At 40.0% G+C, this 22324-nt stretch overlaps 3 protein-coding genes across 3 annotated transcripts; 1 reads left to right on the top strand and 2 right to left on the bottom strand.

The window, feature by feature from the left end:
* Positions 1–681: 681 nt before the first annotated feature.
* On the bottom strand, positions 682–3210 carry il17a/f3 (interleukin 17a/f3). The gene is made up of 4 exons (XM_062437778.1): positions 3202–3210; positions 2689–2894; positions 1709–1852; positions 682–939 (listed from the first exon to the last, which is right to left on the bottom strand). The coding sequence occupies exons 1-4, from the start codon at positions 3208–3210 to the stop codon at positions 810–812; spliced, it is 489 nt and encodes a 162-aa protein (XP_062293762.1). The 3' UTR covers positions 682–809.
* Positions 3211–9698: 6488 nt separating this feature from the next.
* Positions 9699–16975, bottom strand: mcm3 (minichromosome maintenance complex component 3). Its single transcript, XM_062437116.1, has 17 exons — positions 16829–16975; positions 16421–16533; positions 15438–15646; positions 15215–15345; positions 14836–15074; positions 14639–14747; positions 14387–14540; positions 14067–14198; positions 13736–13944; positions 13477–13651; positions 13207–13333; positions 12956–13106; positions 11453–11593; positions 11238–11347; positions 11077–11150; positions 10849–10948; positions 9699–10632 (listed from the first exon to the last, which is right to left on the bottom strand). The coding sequence occupies exons 1-17, from the start codon at positions 16901–16903 to the stop codon at positions 10434–10436; spliced, it is 2448 nt and encodes an 815-aa protein (XP_062293100.1). The 5' UTR covers positions 16904–16975; the 3' UTR covers positions 9699–10433.
* A 3431-nt stretch (positions 16976–20406) lies between these two features.
* paqr8 (progestin and adipoQ receptor family member VIII) lies at positions 20407–21483 on the top strand. Its single transcript, XM_062437548.1, has one exon. The coding sequence runs from the start codon at positions 20407–20409 to the stop codon at positions 21481–21483; it is 1077 nt and encodes a 358-aa protein (XP_062293532.1).
* Positions 21484–22324: the final 841 nt, after the last annotated feature.

The following is a 22324-nucleotide window of genomic DNA, read 5'->3' as shown; positions in this document are numbered from 1 at the left end:
CTTGCTATAAGCTACTAGAAGATACCTTCATAATGCACTAACAGTGTAAGTGATGGGGGACAGCGCGTATCTGAATGTAATATGTAAATTAAGCTGTCTTTTTATGGCTTAAGTCTCTTTTTTAGACTCACAGGTCAGACTCTACATGCTCACAGTGACTGAGGACAATCTCCCAGCTGTGATTGTTAAAACGGGGTGTAAACAATCACAGAGTTAAAAACAAAACCTTCATTGCACAACCAATCCCAAGTTTTTAGGTCAGCCCTTCATATTGGGTCGGTGACATGCAGTTTGCTACATAAGAGATTTGACATGTCTTGACAAAATGTAAGGGGTCTAGGTTCCTTAGAGGCCATTCTCGTCGCTGTTGAAGCAACTACTGGGAATTTAGAAATCCCCAGACCTCAGTATGTGAGATATCTGATTGTCTGATATCATAAGAGTACTCTTTTGTTACTATACTTCCACCACAGCTGAACAGGCAAAGAAGCAATTTATAATCAGAAAAAGACCATAACTGTGAAAGATTTTCACTTTATTTGACTAAGTCAGATGGCTGAAGCTTCATTTGAAGGGATCTTCTAATGGTCAATATGAACAGGAGGAATGATTACAGCGAGGAAAGACCTATTTTTAATGTTCATATGGACACCTGACTGACAGAATTGAAAAATTGTGAGTCTATCCTTTAAAATCCTGGTCCTATCACAAAGTGCCACAGCAAAAAATATCACATAATACCGGTTTAAGTTAAGAAGTGATGAACACAACATTCACAGTGTGCTTTGCTGGCATCAGAGCTCTCTGTGTTACGGCTGCGGTACGACGCTGGGCCTCACACAGGTACAGCCCACTGAGATCACCTCCGTTCCCAGTTTTAAGTCATACTTCCTCCAGGACTTCTTCCCTTCTTTGTTGTTCTTCCCTTGCCTTGGGACTCTTGGAGAAGGATGGAAAAATGAGTCAGGGCCAAATATAATGAGATTATATTATTATCAGATTCTAAACAGACTTTGAGTTGGACTTTACTTGGAAGTGACTTTAAAGGAACAGGGATGAAACAAACCAAAATAAACTTCAATGTAATTTAATTCAGTTTTTACACTCAGTTCACTGCAGCAAAAGCTAAAACTCTTCACTCAGCAGTGTGGGATGCGTCAGAGAGAAAATTGCCACTAATGTTTGTGAAATAAATGTTTACCATGTGTAGTGTTTGAGGAAATAGTTTGAAGTCTTGAGGTTGTGCAAAACTTAACCTCAAAATTTGACTGTTTTACTTTTGGTTTTCCGATTTCACTACTTCAAACCACAGTAAAAAAAAAAAGATTGATATGTCACAATTACTCATCAAAAGAAAAAAAACAACTTACTGAGTACTTTTTCTTTATGTATATATCAAAATAACATTTACATCATGGGCAGATCATTTTGTACTGGTGGATATCCAGTAATTAAAAATATAACAGATTTTTTAAAGCTTTGTGTGCCTCTGCCTTTTCCATTACAAATAACCACCGTTGTTTCCATAACTGTGGTAACACACTGCTTTAATCTGCTCAGTGATGTCTGCCATGTTTATGTCCCACCCTAGTAGCATGTTTCATTCGTGAGGAATTATAGTATTATAGTATTATAGTATCCTGAAGTAAAAACTAAATTAGAAGCAAAAAAAGAGCTCAAAAGCATAATTAACACTGCAGTGGCTCACCTGTGGAGGACCAGGACCTGGTAGTAAATGGGTTTGGCCTCCAGAGCTACATCTTCACCTTCCCCCTGAAGGCTGAGACATCCAGAGGTCAGGCACTGAGCATGAGAGATTCGCCTGGGTATACGAGACTCCACAGTTGTGTCTCTGGAGAGGAATGCAAAGAAGAGAAAACCACATTTATAGCTGTGATAGAGGAGAGGTAATCCATGAAATCAATGACGTGTGAAAATGGTAATGATGGAAGAAGTACTCAGATACTTTGTTTAAGTAATAGTAGAAATACAACTATTTAAAAATACTGCATGACAAGGAAAAGTTCTGAATGAAGAATCCTACTTAAGTATAAGTACAAGCGATTTAAAAGCAAACTTTAGTTAAAGTATTACAGTAAAAGTACTGCAGTATTATGAGTGATGTAGTATGCAGTATTACAGTAAAAGTACTGCAGTATTATGAGTGATGTAGTATGCAGTATTACAGTAAAAGTACTGCAGTATTATGAGTGATGTAGTATGCAGTATTACAGTAAAAGTACTGCAGTATTATGAGTGATGTAGTATGCAGTAATACAGTAAAAGTAGTGGTTTGGTCCCTCTGACTGATATATTATTATTTAAGACATCATTAGATCATTAATAGTGAAGCATCAGTGTTAGAGCAGCATGTTACTGTTGGAGCTGCTGGAGGTGGAGCTAGTTTACACTACTTTATATACAGTTACAGATTGTTTAGTCCAGGTGCCTGACATAGTTGAAGGCTCAGCCAAAGGGTTAGCAGATAAATCTGAGAGGTCTTGAGACAATTAATGGGAGAGGAAAGAAGAAAAAAAAGATCTGTTTTCAGTTTTTGGACTTTTTCTCTAATCTTTTTTTGCTGAAATATTGAATCACTTGAACATTTATTGAAATGAAGCCATGTGAACTCTCTGTGAACTGATGAATAAAACATGACATTATGTTCAGACCTGAAGTGTTCCTCACCTATAAGTCCAGGGTGACAGAGACATGTTGGAGTCGGTGGCATCAGACACTCTGCCAATCTGAGGTTGCACTGAGGGATCCAGGAAGAGTCTCACTGACTTGCCCTTAAGTCCGGTTCCTCGACCCATCTTCACCTTGACCGCCCGCTCTTTTCTGCAGGCGTGCAACAAAGAGACGAGGCCCAGCACCAATATAGCTCTCAACACCTAAATGCAAAAACACCAGGCACAGACTAAAGTGCTTAATTGTCTGTGAGACATGATAAAACAAACAGAAGCTAAAGAAAAAATCCAAAAGAGGACAAATAAAGAAAAAAAGTTTCATTTGCACATCAATTTTAAAAACCTACAGTAAGAACTTTAAATTTTTCAAATCTAATTCTGCACTGCGCACTATTACTTTTTCACACCATATGGTCACATCCTAATAATAAAAAAGTTGAGGTAATATCACTTCAACAGTTTAAGAAATAGTCTCAGGATCATCAGTAGGAGATAAAGGAAAGCAGCTCACCAGGATCATGACTGTGTCGTCTCGCCTGCAGAGTCCAACTTCACTGTGAAAAGCTCCTCTCAGTCTCTGTCTACATTCTTGCTGTGTTTATATGCAGGCAGAATGTGTTGGTGTGGTGGTAAGACCTGCACTTCATTTCCGGTGCGGCTGCAACTGATTTAAAGATACACATCTTGATCTGCAAATAAGACAAAAGTTCTGTTTATTTATAATGCCCCCCCCCCCCCCCTTTCATCTGTATCTATCAACATCTCCATCACCATTTATATCAAACATACAAAGAGAAAAAGGACTTTCTTTTACACTTTTGTACAATATCTTGAATCTCTTAAAGTAGTTTTCTTTCCACTTGACCCCATTTCGAGTTATCATAATCATGTCACAGTACATGAGAAGAAAGCCTGCAATCCTGTGAGAAATGTGTCTTGATGAGCCAGGTGATAATTTCAGAGGTTTCATCTGTTGCATCCTGTCAAAAGGTGTGAGTGTTCACCTGATTGATGTGGCTGTGATTGACATGTGATGTGACTTTTATGGCAATTAAGACAAAGTTGATGAGCTAAAGGCGGAAAAAACACAATTTAAAAATCTGCAACTCAAGCTCGGAAATTTTTCTTTCAGTGTCAAAATCAGCCCAGAAAGGATTTAGTGAACCTAAAACCAAAGTGAAACTACTAATTTTCTGCGATATGCTGTCAACAATCTGTTAAAAACCTCTCAGAGCAGATGAAACATCTATATACTGAACTAAACTCAACTCAACTTTGACTTTTCTCACAGTCATATAAAACATAATGTAACTTAAACCCACACGCTGCCAACCCACTCTAGACAATATAGGTCAAAGAAATGCTGACAGGGGTTCTCGTAATATATCCGCATGTCTACTCTTCACAAACAATTGGTGTGATGCGAGAGATAACATCTTCTCTCCTCTCGCATCATATGAGTGAGGAGCCGACTAACTGGAGCGCAGCTTTAAGGTTAGGGTTAGGGGTTAGTAAAGAGAAATGGTGTCAGAACATCATGCAGTTTGCCACCATAAGACCACAAAAAACATTGTACAACACAGAAAATTGGGCGAATCAGTTTACAGAATGTATTGGTGATGACTGACCAAAAAAGCTGATCTGATATAAAAACTGCACATTTAGAAAACTGGGGTAATAATTTTGCATCTGTCTGTATGAATCGTTTGGTATCCTTCTCCTTTTAGAGAAAACATACAATCTATGCCATGTGCAATGCCTCTGTTTAAAGCTTGTAATAAACACAGTAAAGAAGCTCACATGTGCAGCCTCACTGCCAAATAAACCTATAAATATTGCAGTTTTGCAGCCGGCAGCATACGGAGGGTGAGGCATGCCAAATTAAAAATAGACTTTTAAAAGTTATTATCCATTCATTCATTAATTTATTTTAATTTTAAATTAAATAACAACAATTAATAACATTGTCTCTTAAATTATGTATCATTCAAAAAATATAATAAAATGGAATTCCAAAATTAATTTGTTACTTTTTTTTTTTATTCCATCTACTGACACAGCTACCTATCAAATTATTTTTTTATTGCCCAAATTATTATGTTCCTGCTTTATCATGGACTGTTTCTATGTTGTGAATGCTTTCATTCGTAGTACAGGACAACTCAATTGCACTCGATGCACTTTGGAAGTAGGTGAAGTTGTGCCAGAAACCTCCACCCTGTTTCTACAGTTATTGCTGTCATTTGAAGACATGTACTTAGTGTGCTGCGTAAAATTTTAAAGAAGTCCAATGTGTGAATACAGATGCACAAATGCAGAGAAAAAAAGCTGAATTTAAAATGTGGTCATTTTGGCAAGTTTACTAAATAGTTTTCTTACCAAGAGTCTAAACAAAGGCAAAAGAAGCTACTCCAAATTTGTCCAAATGTTAAAAATCCACCTATCAGCCCATTAATTAACATGTTACATATTGTTTGTTTTATTCATACCAAAACCAATATTGTCTGCATGTCTGTTGGATTTTATTACCTCCAAACAGGCTAAGCTTATATTTAAGTGACAGGTATGAAAGTGGTTTTGATCTCATCTAACTCACCAAGAAAGTGAGCAAGCGTATTTCCCAAAATGTTGAACTGAACCTTTAACAAAATTCTGAGAAAATACTTTAGCCATTACGTGTTTACAGTTCCAGTTTTTAGGGATTTCAACACGAGTAAGGCAGAACTGCATGATAATATTTTCTGTTTTTGATTGTTTTCTCTATTGTTTTGCCAAATTGTATTTCCTCTGTTCCCGCTTCAAACAGCCAGAAGATTTCAGCTCTCATTAAACTTTACAGTCTGCAGCTGTGTGCAGCCTTATTTCCAAAAGGTGGAGTATGACGTTATACCGAGTGATAGATACAAGTTCAGGATCATTTATTTGCACACTTATATCCAAAACCGTGTATGACTGACTGAAATGATTATATAAAAACAGAGGTAAAAATTGCCAAGATACATAAGAAATAAAGAGTTTAAAGTCAATTTTTCCATCAACAATATGAATCCTTAGGTCATAAAAACACGATAAGGAAAGGATAAAACTATTTGGTATTAACAAAATAAGCAAAGATCAAAAGCAGGGGAGGCCATTAGGAGATAGAACGACCTACCTACATCTTCCCTTTCACTCTCCTTTTCTTCTTTTGAAAGTAAGCAAGAGTAATGAGTAAAAAAGACCAAAACCAAACCACTATCACTATAAAGTTCTCCCTAAGGAAATGCATGGGAGGATCAAACATCACGATTTATCTGAAAATCTCAGTGTTAGAGTTTCTGTGAAAGCAGAAGTACGGTATGTAGGGACCTGCCCCTGGTAAATCAACTCAAGGATGTTTAACGAAAGGATGACGAAATTAAGCAACAACATATAGATTAAGGACAGGTTGGTTTGAAGGAGAGAAGCAGAAATGTAAACGAGGACGTCTGCTTCTATAAACTGTCCTCCGTGATTCATGTTCACAGAGGTCTCGGCGTGTAATTCAGGAACAGAGTGGAAAATGAGTTTGAATATAGTCCAGCTCCAATTTTATATGCTTAATTAAAGAATCTAGGTTTTGTATCGAAGGGACTGAGGTGTGACTTATGGGTTTTTTGGGTGTGATGGAGATGAAACTGAAAAACACTTCTTCACCGTCTTGCTGAGAGTCAGATTAGAAAACCGAGTGGTATCAATTTTCTTGTCTGACTCTCAGCAAGAAATCATGGAAGATTATTTCCCCAAAATGCCGAACTACTCCTTTAAGACACCAACACTCACCAGAGCAAATACCAGAGTGGGAGAATTGAGACTTAAGACTTGGACTGAGTCACAAAAATGAGGACTTGAGATTCCTCTGATGTGAGACTCGGTTTACTTTTTTTGGTCTTTTAAATTGTTAAGGGATTTTCAATGATAACAGTTTAGTCTAGATTAGTTTATTAGGACCCCCATTAGTTGCAGCCTTGCTGAAGCTATTCTTCCTGGGGTCTGACCATAAGCATAAAAGTGCACAAAGCATAAAAAGTATAACATTACAACGTGATAAAGTAAAAATAAATAAAAAGGAGGTATATATATATATATATGTATACTCATACATACATATATATATTGGTTCTGGTTCTGGCGTAGACATTATGATACATGGTGTATAGAAAAGAGGAATATTAAAAAGAGGAAATACAAAATAAATGTAATTCACATACAGGGAAGTGAGAAGTTTAAAACAGAGAGGATGGTGCTCTACTGTCCTCAGCCACTGTTACTCTGAAGCAAGTTCTCATCAGTCGTTGTAAAGGTCCAAAAAGGCTCCCAAGGGATGGTCCAATCATCCATGTTCCCTCTCAGTCTGTTGAGCATAGACTCAAAAGACTCACAGGATGTAGTTGTCCCCATGGCAATAACAGAAAATACTCCTATTAATACATTCGGTACTTGAGATCTATGACTCCACTTACTGTATATCCGGGGTGTCAAACATGCGGCCCATGGGCCAGAACCGGCCCGCCAAGGGGTCCAATCTGGCCCACTGCATAACTGTATGAAAATTGCAGTAATTCCAATTTTTCTGACCAGAATACATTTGTCTGAAAAACAATGAATACATATTGTTGTCATATTTAAAACATTCATATATTGAACATTGTGCAAAATATTGTCAATCAGCAGCTTCTGTGCAAAATAATCTGTAAAAAAAACTGACATAATATTGTTAAAATTGCGCTCAGTCATCTCAGGCTGTTCATCGTTTTTGTAAATACATGGTTTATTATAGTAAAGTTATTATATATCATTTTTAAGTTATGTCATGGTTTTACTGGTCAGACCCACTTAAGATTGAATTGGGCTGTAAGTGGCCCTTAAACTAAAATTAGTTTGACTGCCCTGCTTTATATTATTACGAGACTTGAAACCCTAAAGACTCAACTTGAGACGTGACTCAGGACTTGCCCTCTTAAGCCTCGACTCTTGACTCGGACCAAGACTTGAACAGCTCAGCTCATCTTCCTGCTGGTTTTGTTTATGTTTTAGTGTTCTTTACATTTTATACACCTTGAGAGGGTCGTTGAAGTAGGATTTTACCTTTTTAAGTAATTCCCATAATCGGCCTGAAACCTGGCTGCAAAAGACAAACTAAAACTCAACCTGCTCGAGGCCAAAATAGAAGATGCGAAACAGACACAGGTTGAAGTCTCTGTTTCCATGCGTGATATGAGTCAACCGTGGGTGTCGAAACTGTGGCAGCGGTTACTAGGTTGCTGCTCAGGCTGGTCTGGTCTGATCTGATCTGTAGACTGATCGGAGCCACAGTCGCTCGCATTATAAAACCTGCAGTCAGTTACAGTATGTTGCATGCTTACCCAAACCACCTGAAATCAAGACTTAGAGATAAGGTACTTCTGGGGTAAAAGAAGTGCGAGAAGATGGTGGGCAGTGATTTCTAAACCAATGAAGAGGTACGTGAACTGCCGCCCACATATAGTGCTCTTGAATCATTTTGGAGGGGGATTACAATGAAATGCTACTGTGTCCTGTAAACAACACCGGTACAAGCAGGAAGTAGCATTTGAGAACAACTCTTATGGGAAATCACAAAGTTCCCACCCCCACATATCGGAGCACTTTTCCAGTGTAAAATAAAATACAGCCCTGGTGGGTTTCTTTTTTTTTAAAATTATTTCCAGGCAACACAATCTTACCAGCATTAAGCAAGCAGTGATTTCCCCAAGATGTGTAACAGTTAGGCACCTATCAGATAACCTGCTGAATCAATGCTGTGTGAAATGCCTCCATTCAAAGCTTAATAATCACAGCAAAGCAGCCTGACTGCCAAACAACACTTTACATCAGTGGTCACCAACCCTGCATGTTTTAGGTATCTCCCCCACTCTAACACACCTGATTCTCATTATTAACTCGTTATCAAGCAGCTGAAGCTCATCAAGGTGCTCGATAACGAGTTAATTATTAGAATCAGGTGTGTTAGAGTGGGGGAGATACCATAAAACATGCAGGGCAGTAGCTCTGCAGGAGCAGGCATGGTGACCACTGGTTTAACTATTGTAGTTTTGCAGCCGGCAGTATACGGAGGTCGAGGCATGCCGAAATAATTATAGCCTTTAAGATTTGAATTATAAGCCATTTATGAATTGATGCATTTTATAAGATATTTAAATTGAGTAACTAAATTGTCTCTTAAATGATGAGCAATCTCACCATCGAACAAGCTTTTCAATGTAGCAGTTTTGCACTCAACAGCATACGGAGGACGGGGCATGCCGAAATAATTACTAAAACTTTTTTATCTTTTCATGAATTGACATATTTTACGGGTTTTTTTAGTTGCTCTTCTGTGCATTTCATTATATTCATCATGAACTATTACCACTGTGCTCCTCGTTGCCGTGTTTAGTTAAATTTTTTCTGTAAAGCACTTTGTAACATTAATAAAAGTGCTATATAAATTAAGTTGATCATTTTTTATAGGTTTTTTTAAACCAAGTGTATTTAATTGGATCTTAAATTATGCATCATCAAACTCAGTAAGAAAATAATTTTTATAATTGCAAAATTTGTTGTGCAAATTTCTATCAATCATATTACATCCAAATTATTTTATTCCCACTTTAACATTTCTATTTTGTAGTTGCTAAGTTACTTAGTGTACCCCTTAAAAGTTAAATGAAGTCCAATGTGTTTATGCAGAGACAAAAAGTCACATGTAAAATCAGTTCCCATGATTCAAAGAGGATTACAGAGTATCGTCTAACATTTAGAGGGTTTATATGGGGGGTGCATTTTTCCCAAAATAAAAAAATGTATTAAAAAAGGCTTGTTTTGGGTTTTTTTTGTCTTCCAGTTAATAAACTTTCCAGTATTAGGCAAGCAGTGATTTTCCCTGGAGGTGTAATATGAAGGCACATATCAAATAACCTGTTGTGTCATAACTGCCGGTTCACTCAAGAAATCAAGATGTTGCCGTGGTATAACTCAAGCAATTTATTATTCTTTTTTTTTTTAATACACACTACTTAACATATTCAAAACTTTTCTTCAGCTATTTACAAATCCAGACAAATACAGATGTGCTGGTAATGCTGCTTTGCATTTTGTCCTTGTTCTATAAAATGTTTCATTGCTTAATAAACTATATTTGCACCAGGCTGTAATACTCTGCCTACTGTGTATTAATCAACTATTGTATGCTTTTATATTATCAGTCTGTTGATGCAGCAACAAGGACGCATTAAAGTAACATTACCACTAATGAACAGGAACAAGTGCATAATTGAATAAGACTTCATCTTCTTGCACTGGTCTTGCTTCCAAACATATACAAGCTGATGGAGCAACTTATTGGTGCTTCATGTGTGGAATTATAGATTTACAGGTTTAAGGATCTTTTGAGAAAATACAAACAGAGGCATGAAAACAACGGTAAAAAAAAAAGAAAAAAGGATGGGGGTCTAACATCTGGAGAAACAGATTAATGTACATTTTGATATCACTGTTACTTTTCACCAGGTCTCCGGCCGCCACCAGCAAGAAGCAACACACCAGCCTCCTTTAAGTACTGATCAAACTCGGCTGGACCCACAGCTACTAATAACCCCGTGACGAAGACTTCACAACAGCGAAGAAGATGAAGATTGATGCTCCCCTTGTCGTCAAGTTTTTATCAAGTCTATGCAAATCGCTTTCAGAAACTGTCCTCTTCCCTCAGATGAGGAAGATGATGTCGTCGGCCACCATGACTTGGTTGTCGTCCTGCATGCGGGTCAGAGCGACGCGGACCTCGGGCTCCGTGAAACGAGTCTCGCGCTCTTTGTTGATGTTGTCCATCAGCATCGTCATCTTCACGGACTGAGCGTGAGCGGACTGGAACACGGCGAACAGGGACGACTTGAACTCCTTCAGCCTAGCGGAGGAAAACAAAGCAAAAGTATGTTTATTTTACAGCACATTTTAAAACATAATAATATCTTTTAGTGCTAAAGTTATGAGCTTAACTTTTCTATGGCAACTGATGGGGGGGGCAGATTACCTCCTCATCCTCAAAATTCAATTACAGGGGTAATAACGCTTGTAATATCACCTGCTACAGCATGAAATAGTCAAGTTTCCATTCACTCACCTCTCTGCGGAGAGCTCAGAGTCATCAACTTGTGATGTTGCCTCCATCGGCTCCTGCGCCTCCCGCTGTGGTTTTGCTGGTTTCGGGGTTCCAGCTTGAACTAAATAGAACAGAAACCATTGTGAGAACTTTTCAGAGCAGTTTCGTTTTATTTTGTGACTTCCCTTCAATTATTATGAGATGCAACCATGTTTCTACTCCAATGTTGCAAATGTGTCATATTCTTACTTTCAGGGACGTCCTGATTTTGGCTGAAGTCGTAAGGGCTGTACGGCTCGCTGCCCTGAGAGCCACGGCGCACCCTGCAGGACACAAAGGTGAATGATATTAATTATGCAACTGGCTTAAGTAACACCACATACTGGAAAAGTAAAGGCTGCGTTTGTTACCTCTTCGTCTGAGTTTTCTGTGAACGCTGTGTGGACGTCTCCTCGTCCTCTTCCTCCTCTGATCCCGAGTCCTTCTCCTGTCTGCCACGTTTCTTCTCTTTCTCCAGAACCTGCATTAAAAAAAAAAACAAACATGATTTTCATTCAGATATAAAACGCCATCGCAGTTATGTTTTCCTCCACAAACAATCACTCCTCTCTTCCGCAGCACAGACCTTTTTAAAGTAGGCGAACTGGACGAGCTCCACTGCGACCTCAGAGTCCACCAGCTCCACAGCTTTGCTCATGCGGGCCTTAGCGTGAGCTGTTGACAGACGGATCAGGGTCTCTAGTGTACGGGCCGTCACTGGAGAAGTCTGAGGAGGAGGAAGGAGAAGAAAAGAGGGGATGAGGTCAGTGTACCAGGAGAAAAACTAAATCCTTTGTGTGACTTGTCAAAAAAAAAAAAAAGAAATCTGATTTTTACTGTTAAATTTTTCTATTATCCTGCTACTTACATGCTTAGTTTTGCACAATTCCTGGATGTCTATGGATCGTGATTATGTTATTTGATCCCAAAGACACTCAAAAGTTGAGCCAAGATATCTGATATTGTTAATTTCAGACTAAACCAAATACATAAAAAGGGTCCGTCTGAAGGCATTTTGTTAGTTTCAGACTCTGGGGGGAAAACTACTGTATCTCTGAATTCTCTCTAATTCAATGTGATCTCCTTTTGATAACTAATAATATTTTTCACTGAGTCTCCCCTGAATATGCTTTTAGCTCCCCTGAGGAGGCTAAAAGAAGCTACTCACTGCTGCAAAAAGAAAAAAGAAAAACACCTGCAGCAACATCTCAAAAAGAAAAATAATGACTTATTAGGAAAACTATTTTCTGCCTGTTTATTTCTGAGAGATTTGCGTGGTTGACCTAACCTAAAGTGGTTTAGTTGGAAAAACATGATATCACATATTTCTGCTAGTTGTGAATCAAACCATACCCACACAGTCCTCAAAATAGATGAACTGAGTTTATAAGTGTTTAACTGTTGATAAATTATAATTAGAGATGGGGTTTTTTAAACACTAACTTTGACCGTTAGTCATTTGCTATAGATTCCATGTCAACATGCAAGATTTGAAACTGTTTTTAGGGGCTTTAAATAATAATCACTTATAAGGTCATTCTGTAATGTAGCTTCAGACAGAGCTAGCATTTTATCATTTATTTTGTCTTAAAATGGTGAAAAAGACAACGTATTACATACAGCTGCCATTAATTAATTACTATTTAATTAACTGCCAGCTATTTTGATGATCTATTAATCATTTAAGAAAAAAGTAACAGTCCAAATTCTCTGATTTCAGCTTCCCAAAGTCTGAATATTTAATAAAACTTTGGATGTTAATTAAGCTTTTTCCAAAGAACCAATACTTCTCAGAGATCTTCCACCATCATTTTTCTGCTTCTTTAAAAAAAATAATTACATGATGGGACAACGCAGTTCACCAACTCTACATTCAAAAACTGAAGAATTTATTACACATTATCTATGTCTAGTACTAGTGTTATTTCTCAGTACATCTGGTGTGTGTGTGTGTGTGTGTATGTGTGTGTGTGTGTGTGTGTGTGTGTGTGTGTGTGTGTGTGTGTGTGTGTGTGTGTGTGTGTGTGTGTGTGTGTGTGTGTGTGTGTGTGTGTGTGTGTGTGTGTGTGTGTGTGTTGCTGCTGCTCACCCTGGCGATATCAGTGCCCAGCTGGTCCTGGCTCCTCAGCCTCGCGTACTCCTCTGCGATGTGATTGGCCGCCTCCCCTGTCAGCACAGGTTTCACAGCCTTGGCGATGCGGATGTACTTCCTCATGAACTCCTTGCTCACAATCTTCTCCCTGAAACAACAGAACATTATCTTTATAATCCAGTACAAGTCATCCAAGTATTTGCTGCAACTTCTTTTCTTTCATCCTGAGACAGAAGATGTGTGCGTACCTCTTTTTCTTGCTTCCGTGCAGCAGGTTGTTGTGTTTCTCATAAATCTGCAGCTCCTCCTGCTCTTCTGCTACTGCGTCTGGATCTTCTGTAGCCAGGACGTCCACGGTCCCTCCCAGAGTCATGGCTAAAAAAAACAAAAACAAATATTCCCTTTTAAATTACAAATCACTTTAGGGGGCCACATAACACTCATGTCTCTATTACAATACAAAGAAAAGTGGTTCACTGCTGCAGCTGTTGGTTATAAGAGGCCCTGACAGTCGGTACCTGCTCCCTCCTGCTCGCGGGGGTCACGGTAGCGGTGCATCCTCAGCACGTGGTCTGAGATCTCCCGGTCCTGCTCGGGGTCCATCTGATCCAGCACGATGAAGAGGAGGTCGAAACGTGACAGCAAGGAGTCCTGGAGGCCGATGTTCTCCATGGGGGTTTTATACTGGTCGTACTGCAGAGGGACGGAGCATCACGTTTTTAGAGGCACAACCAGATCAGCTGACTGAGTGTGTGTATTAATTGAACGTCAACTCACCCTGCCGTAGACGGGGTTGGCGGCCGCCAGCACGGAGCAGCGGGCGTTGAGGCGGGCGTGGATGCCGGCTTTGGCGATGGTGACGCGACCCTGCTCCATCACCTCGTGGATGGCCGTGCGGTCCATGTCGGACATCTTGTCGAACTCGTCGATGCACACGACGCCACGGTCGGCCAGCACCATGGCGCCTGCCTCCAGACGACGCTCGCCTTAGGGAAGCAGAAAGAAATGAGTGAGCGGAGGGGTGGAGGCGGATTTTATCCACAAGTCAGGATAAAGGAGTTGTGGATGATTGTCAGCTAAACGCCTGAGATGTGTGCGTTTGTCGTACCTGTCTCCTGATCAGTGGTGACAGCGGCAGTCAGACCCACTCCGGACGAGCCTCGCCCTGTGGTGGGGATCGCTCTGGGTGCCGTGTGGAGAACGTAACGTAGCAGCTGGGATTTGGCTACCGATGGATCACCTGGAAAACAAGAATAATTAATGACATCTATAATATCAACCAGCATCTCCCAAAAACACATAAGAAATCACAGCACAAAGTTTCTTCAGCTTCAAATGTTCACATAAATTGCTGATTCCTTTTCCTTTCATCGACTAATTGATGCAGCTCTATTTTTGGAGTAGCTCCTGTTTAAATAAGCTCCGTACCGATGAGCAGGACATTGATGTCTCCTCTGATGCGGGAGCCGTTTTCCAGCACCTTCTCCACGCCGCCCAGCAGCATGCAGAGGATCGCCTTCTTGATGTACTGATGGCCGTGGATACTGGGAGCCAGTGAGTGAGACAGCTGATCAAAAACATTCTGGGCGAGGACAGAAAAGTGAGGAGTTAATGCTCTGTTGTCCTTAAAAATTGAGGTAATTTTCTAATGCATGGACAAGCAGAAGGAGTAAAGCTTACAATGGAGCGACTCTCGCTGAATTTTCTAATCTTGGCCACGTCGTCGGCCGAGAAGACGGCAGACACTTCCTTGCTCATCTGTTTAACGTGGCAGGCTATCATGATGGTCCTGCAAGGCAAAGGGTCAAAAGTTAACTATAAAAGTAAAGAACTGTAGTTATATTACGAGCTCCCGGTTTCACTTTGTCCCATCTCACCTGAACGTCCCGGAGGTGAAGCCTCCCTTCTTTCCTGGCAGGCAGCGGTACGTCCCGATGACCTGCACTCTGTCTCCTGGTTTTACTTTGTCCACCAGGTCGTTGTCCAGGATGATGTCCACAGAGCGAGGCAGCTGGCCGGCGGGAGCTTTCTCAGGCATCTCCTGCACAGTGATGGTCTGGTGATCTTTGTAGATGGACAGACCGAACTCCGTCTCCAGAGGGTTGTTCTCCTCATCCTGTTGGAGAAAACAAAAAGAGGTGCTCAGAACTACATATTAGTCATTTATTACAGCATTACTCACCTTGTTACACTAAGAAATGTGGAAATATAAATACTTAACATGGAAAAGATATGGGTTGTAGTATGTGTGGCTACCTTGGTGGGGTAGATGGCACTGGAGGGAAAAGCATCCAAGGAAGTCATATCTGTGTACTTCCTTTCCATTGTCTTCTTGGTGGCTGGACAGTAGTGGACGCTGCGCACCACTTTAGGACGCACCAGAGAACCTGAAAAACAACAAAAAAGAGACAACAAATGAGTCCAAACTTAAAAAGCTGGCAAGACACAAGAAATTGAAAAAAATAACAGCAACACTCACATTTAGTGATGATGCCCTCCACACAGACCATGCTGCCGAGCAGTCGGGAGGTCAGGGTTCGGGGGGTGACGTGCTTGTTGCCGAAGCTTCCTTCCAGGGCGATGAAGAACTCCTCGTACTGTTTGGAGTAGGTGGCGTCCACCGAGGCCACCAGGTCCTTCAGAGCCCGCTGGAACGCCAGCAGCTCCTCAAAGGCATTGCTCATCAACCTGGAAGAGAGGTGCAACTTTTAGGTCATGGATTTAATTACATGTTAGTCTGGTTAAGTAGCGTGTGTAACGATTAGTCGATGACTCAGCAACTACTTTAATAGCCGAATCCGTTATAGTCAAAACATTTTAAACATAAGCTGGTTTCTGCTTCTCAAATGTGATGATTTGGTGCTTTTCTGACTGATTATCTTTGAGTTTTAGTTTATTCATTTCGAACATGTTAATAATATATAGGCAGCGAAACAAAACAACAAGAAATAACTGCAAACTTTTAGGTAAACAAATAAATAATGACCATAAAATGTTCGACATACAAGACCTATGAAGATGCCCACTTTATTTCCAGGACATTATAGCTGACATTGTTATAACATTTTACGGGCAAATTCATCAATTATGAGTAGCAGTATTAGGCTCACAATAATGCCTTTTTATGATATAAATTACAAAAAAAACTCACATTAGCAAAAACAACAAATAAAAACAAGTGACAGTTTGAATGTTAAACAGTTAAATCTGTTTGATATGTTTCAACTAGTGTTTCATGAATTTTCAAGACATGAGATGAGATTACACAGAAGTCTCCAAACACACACTCAAGTTCTTACATAAGTCACTTTTGGGGACATTACAGACTACATTCATTTCATAGAGACTTAGCCTAAGCGTAAACTCTAAAAACAGCTTTAACCCCCAATTAACTGGTCTTAAGTCTGAAATTTGTCCCACAAAAGTAGCCTGACATACCACACACACACAGACTTTTCTTACTTTGCAGCTCGGGCCTCGTTGCGTCTCCTCAGGTCGTTGATGTTGACGGTGAGACGAGATCTGTTCTCGCTGATCATGTCCCGGACTTTGCTTTGATAGATGCCCTGGTCTTGCTGCACATTTATTCAAGAGTACACAAGAGTCAGATGAACGTTTTGGGGTTTTTTGTCACTTTCATCGGTAAAGCAATATCAATCAGTCTGCTATCATAAGAGTTTTAGAAGCAAAGAAGCCTCAACCAAAACACAATAAACTGAACTTTAACAGCTAATTAATGACATGTTCTACTGTGAAAAGTAAGATAACTTGATAACTAAGCAGCTGAAAGTCACTTCTTTTGTTGTGACCGCATGGGTTCCCATTTCACCTCTGCAGCAAAGCATTTCAAAGACAAAAAGTCTAACTTACATCGTCATCCAGGAAGTCCAGATAATCCCTTTGAGCCTCCCTCATCGCCAGGTCATCTACGACGTCGGTTGCCATTTTCTGCGATTATTTATTCTACTTTAAAAAAAATCTTAAAGTAAAGCACAGTTTAATACGCCGTGTGCTCAGCTCCCGGGAAATCACACAACTGAAGGGTTTTCGCGCCACAGCGTGCCGGGTAGAAACTGAGCGTAACGTGCGATTGGTCAGTTCCACAGCAGCTGTCCAATAGGCGACGCCGAGGTGTTGCATGGTCCCGCCTATTTCAAGAACTCCCGCGAAAACTGAGCAGGAAGGGGCGGGCGGGTTAAAAAGGAGGAAAAACCTCACTAAACATGACTTTTTTCACTTTGTCCAGGAGATGGCGACCTAAGCAGATAACTCTAAACACACAGAATCAGGTTTAATTCCAAAAAGGTTTGCACATACAAGGAAATTGCCTTGGTGTTGTGGTGCATAGCAGCCAAAAATATACACAAAATTAAAGACTCCTAAATAATATAAAAATGAAGATATCATGTAAAAACATGTTTAAAATATATATATATTCTAAGTATTACTGTGTGATAATCATAATATATCCAAAAGACACAAATCTATGTATTCAACGTTTGCCTATAAAACAGCGAGTAATAATAAACTTTGCACCTGAGGGATCTTTGTGCAGGATAAGGTGTGAGGGGTTCAAAGATGTAAAGTGTAGCCAGACCACATACAGATTTGAAAGTTATTATTACAATTTTAAATCAAATTCTGTAACAGATGTGTAGCCAGTCTTATTCAGCCAGTATTACATCAATTAGGATGTAGAACTAAACGGTCATTCAGAAAGCTCCTGAACATCCCTGTTCAAATAAATATCAGGCTGTCAGAGATATTTTTAAATATATAACACTTATAATATTGTCTGAATTAATATAATAGCAAACAGGGAACAGAGGAATTAGTCCCATTAATGTGCAAACACCTAGTCAATATTTGCACATGGAAGCTGTCCATTTGGCCTACAATAACTGAAAAGAGCTTTGTTCCATTATTGTAGATTATAATTATTATTATTACTTATGTGAATATTCATTATTTGATAATGTCATTTGTTATTTGAAGAGTTGCAGAGTTGTAATCATTAGATGTTATGATTCATTATTATAATCAGACATCAAAAAGCTTCAATAAATTTGCACTGACAATAAGGTTTGTGGATGTGCTTTCACTTTGAATAATCTGTCTTTATTCTGATGCCCGAGAAGTAATGTTCTGTGACATCTGAATGGAGTTAGACAAGAAAAATGATGATGTAATGGTGTGTCCCTAAATTTTGCACGACATCAATATTTAAATATTTAAATGACCATTAATTCCAACATTTAGCACCAGAAAATACCTAATCAGTTCATTTATTTTATGTCTCTGAGTGATCCATATTATAATCTAATGTCACACTCTTCAAATTGATTATTTCCAATTACATATTTTCACATCCTACATTAAGCACCAAGTGACTAGAGGCTACAGAAAGGCCTGTACACCATTGCCAGTTTAAAACTGTCTAAAGTCATGAATCACTGACCAACTCAAATCACAGACACATCTCCTCAACCATAATTTATTCTAATTAAGTAATTTTGGGACATATATGTTTATGCATTTTCATTATAATCTTGTGTTTAGTTTATTCTGGGGTGCCTTAGAATCGCTTTATTTTTTCTGTCTGAATATTTCATGAAATTAAATTAAAACATTTAATAACCAGACAGTGAAATTTTGGGAGGTTTATGTGATTAAATGATGTCATGTAGGCTGCAGCTATATAAGGCATTACTGCAGTGGGCAGCACCGGACAGCAGATGGAGACACACATGCAGCATTAAACACACATATTACTTCTCTTTTTTTTCTTCATTATATCATCTTCATTATGCTTTTGAGGGTTTTACCACACAAAACAGTCCTCTTTTCAGGAATTTCACCAAGAAGCAAAATAAACATAAGTTTGGTCATCATACACCTACAGCTGATTCAATGTAAGAATCTATACAGTCTATGAATATGAACAGAATACTGTATTTTGTTGGCTGATAGCAGGTCTGACTGCACTTCTGGGCGTTTCTGGTCATGTTAACCCCGCCCACACTTCCAGCTCTCCGGGTTGCCAGGTCAAGCTGTGTTTTTCTCCCTTTTTTTCTCCCTTCAGCCTCCGAAATACCTATTTGTCCCAACATGTCACAGTTTTCTAGGCCTGTGCAGTTTCTACAGGAGGACAATTTGCGGTATAGTTAGATCCTTTTTTTCCTTGTTTTTGTGGAGAGGTGCGAATCCAGAGGTGCAACAGGTGTTCAGCCGAGACAAACAGGTGAGATGACGTTTCTTCTTGTTGGATATCACTGAGCTGTACCTCACAGTATGTTAATAAGGATGCTAATTAAAAAAAATCTGCAGAATATATGTTTTTTTGTTTGTTTGCTTGTTTGGGTTTTTTAGTTTGTTTTGTTTTTTGCATAGGACTGATTTTTATTTAGTTTTTTGTAGCAAAGTCACTTTTTAAAAAATCACTATAAATTATATCTTCATGGGTTTAAAATGTACACTCTTTCAGCCCAGTTTTCAGGGGGAAAAAACATGCACTTGTTTGTCTCAGATTAACTCAATTCAGAGCTCCTATTGCAGCCTGGAAAGGGGGAAGGTTTGCATTTGTTGGTATTCAAGGTCAGAGGAGGGGATGCAGTAGCTGTTTTGAATGTGAATGTGTCCTCAGACTGGTGGGTGTTAGTCTTTTTGATACCATAGGTGCTCATTTACGTTGGTAAACACAGTGGTTTACATTTTTCTCTCTGTTTACCATTCATAAGAACAGGGTGATGGATACAGGTTCGACTGCATACCTGACCTTCTAGTGTACATGACTTGTGTGCAGAAGAATGTCTGTCTCAGGATCTCAAAGTATTAGCATCATGTGGATTGTGAATTTCTTAACTCTGCCAGGAAATGAGCTAAAATAATCAGATCTGGACCAATATGTCAAATGAAAACATTAACATGTGATGAATTTAAAAAAATACTGAGCTGCAGTACTTCAGTGCTCACAACAGCATTCTTTGTTAATCTGTCTTTAGAAATTTCACAGCATGTGCTCCTGGCTGGTTTGTGTGAAATTTTGTAAACTCGCTTCACCTTAATTCCCCTCAGTTTAGTTCCCACTCCACTTTTCTTCACCCTTCTCTTTTTTATGCACACCTCTACACCCTTTGATTGTCTGTGCAGATTCATTTCATTGTAAAATTACTTTAAAATTAGATAAGCTTGTGTTTGCATCACATCAAAGCACACCGTGGGGTTTTAGGTAATGAGCCATTGCAAAGTCTTTCTTGATAAATATTCTGCCTGCAAGGAATTTTTTCTAATATTTGCAGAATTTCACCCAAGTCTCTCCTATAAAATGAACTCCTGGATTGATTTACTGTCTAATTTTTCGATTTTGTCTCCCATATAGTATTCTAACCAGCAGTCCTCCTTTGGCTGTAGTCCATATCCTCTTCTTATCCACCGATTACCACCCAGCAATGATGGGCGACATTCTGCAGCGGCTCGGCACCTTGTCCCCAAGCGTCAAGCACCTCAGCCGTCTCCCCCGCCTCTCTGACCTCATCCCTTCCTCCCTGCCGTCGCCCAGCTCCACCGTCACCGACTCTCAAGTCCCCAGCTTGTTTCGAGAGCCTTACATTCTGTCGGGCTACCGTCCCGTCCATCAAAACTGGCGCTGCTACCTCCTCAGTGTCTTCCAGAGACACAATGAATCCCTGAATGTGTGGACTCACCTGCTGGCAGGCCCCGTGCTGCTGCTCCGCTGGTGGGCCAACGTAGGCGCCCTGGGGTACACCTTGGACGCAGCCTCTCTACCTCTGAGCCTCTTCTTGGTCTCTTCCCTCATCTATCTATCCCTCAGCGTGGCAGCTCATCTTTTGCAATCTCACTCTGAACATGCACACTACTTCTTCTTCTTCATGGACTATGTGGGTGTAGCTGTGTATCAGTACGGTTGCTCCCTTGGCCATTATTTCTATACGTCTGAGCCAGCGTGGAGAGAAAGCTACATCGGGCTGCTGTTTCTACCCGGAGCTGCTTTCTTTGGGTGGCTCTCCTGTGCCGGCTGTTGTTTCGCCAAGTCCAGGTACCGACGGCCATATCCAATGCGGCGTAAAATCTGCCAGCTGATCCCTACCACCCTAGCATATCTGCTGGATATCAGCCCTGTAGTCCACCATCTATTCACCGTCTCCTGGGCACAGGAGCCCTCACTGCCCTTCCACGCTCTCCAAATTGCCTGTTTTCTGCTGTCTGCCCTCTTCTTCTCTTTACCCATCCCTGAGCGCTTCTTCCCGGGCCACTGTGATTTTGTGGGCCAAGGACACCAGATCTTTCACCTGTTTTTGTCCCTGTGCACCATGTTTCAACTGGAGGCTCTGTTCCAGGACTACGCCAGGCGGAGGGACATGGTGGTGGAGGTATTTGGAGAGAGGCAGCTGTGGTGGGCTTGTGTATCCTTCCCTGCCCTGTTGCTGATTTGCATTTCGACAGCACTCATCACGATGAGGCACGTTCACACACAACTGCAGAATAAACAAGAGAAAGACAAATGACAAGTCGTTGTGTAAGAGAGACAAAGAGAGAAAGGTGGTGGGTTTAAATGTACCTAATAATATGAACAATATAATAAGATTAAAGCCATCTTTATATTTGTTTGTGTTACAATCAACTTCTCTGTGAAAAACATGATTACTTAAAGCGTTAGAACAATAGAATAAAGTGACAGAGCTTCTTGTCTGGTGTGATTAACAGGTCATCTGAAATCTCCGAAGGGTTTAACTGCTGATTCAACAAAGAAATAATTGGCTTAGTGAACTCCACTACAGAGTTGTGCTAACTCTGGCTCAGTAAAGTTTTCCACAGTGAATCCTCCTCCCATGTAATTGCCATTGATGATGCAGTCTGTTCTGCGGAGAATGCTGATGAAGGATATTGGTCTGAAACACACCAGCAGTGAAGCTCATAACAGTCAGTGACAGCCTATAAATGTATTTCTGTTCGAATAATGATCGAGCACTTTGTAAATGTCTGAAGAGAGAGGATGCATTGTGTGTAAAACTGTGTGTTCTGGTGTTCACCGAAGTGAACTAGCCAGATAGTGTGATTTGGGTGAACAAAGAGGCTAGTTTAATACGGAGGCATGAGGACAGACTGCGTGGAGACAAGTTGGCAGAACAGTCCACTGAATGACGAAAATCCCCCAGCAGATCCAGTTACAGGGAAGTGCGAGGATAACACTGCCCTGCAGGACAAAAAGCAACAAATGTGTGTTTTTTGTTTTATTTCACTGTCCAACAAAATTACTTACTCTATAAATGTTTGATGGGTCTACTCATTATTGGTTAATTACTTCTCCTCCCATGTCCTTTTAAAATTGACTTACAATAATGGAAT

Source organism: Scomber scombrus, chromosome 17 (genome assembly GCF_963691925.1).
Source record: "Scomber scombrus chromosome 17, fScoSco1.1, whole genome shotgun sequence".
In the NCBI taxonomy this organism is placed as follows: Eukaryota; Metazoa; Chordata; class Actinopteri; order Scombriformes; family Scombridae; genus Scomber; species Scomber scombrus.
This window is presented reverse-complemented; position numbering and strand designations above follow the sequence as displayed.

Excerpts from the sequence above, each read along its gene's own strand:
- paqr8 (XM_062437548.1), top strand. The coding sequence starts at position 20,407 with ATGATGGGCGACATTCTGCAGCGGCTCGGCACCTTGTCCCCAAGCGTC.
- il17a/f3 (XM_062437778.1), bottom strand. Across the intron at positions 1,853-2,688 it reads CTGTCACCCTGGACTTATAG|AGACACAACTGTGGAGTCTC; the intron begins GTGAGGAACACT and ends ATTCCTCTCCAG. Across the intron at positions 940-1,708 it reads CAGGTCCTGGTCCTCCACAG|AGTCCCAAGGCAAGGGAAGA; the intron begins GTGAGCCACTGC and ends TCCTTCTCCAAG.
- mcm3 (XM_062437116.1), bottom strand. The coding sequence starts at position 16,903 with ATGGCAACCGACGTCGTAGATGACCTGGCGATGAGGGAGGCTCAAAGG. Across the intron at positions 13,945-14,066 it reads CACCACTGATCAGGAGACAG|GCGAGCGTCGTCTGGAGGCA; the intron begins GTACGACAAACG and ends TGCTTCCCTAAG. Across the intron at positions 13,334-13,476 it reads CCGCGAGCAGGAGGGAGCAG|CCATGACTCTGGGAGGGACC; the intron begins GTACCGACTGTC and ends TGTTTTTTTTAG.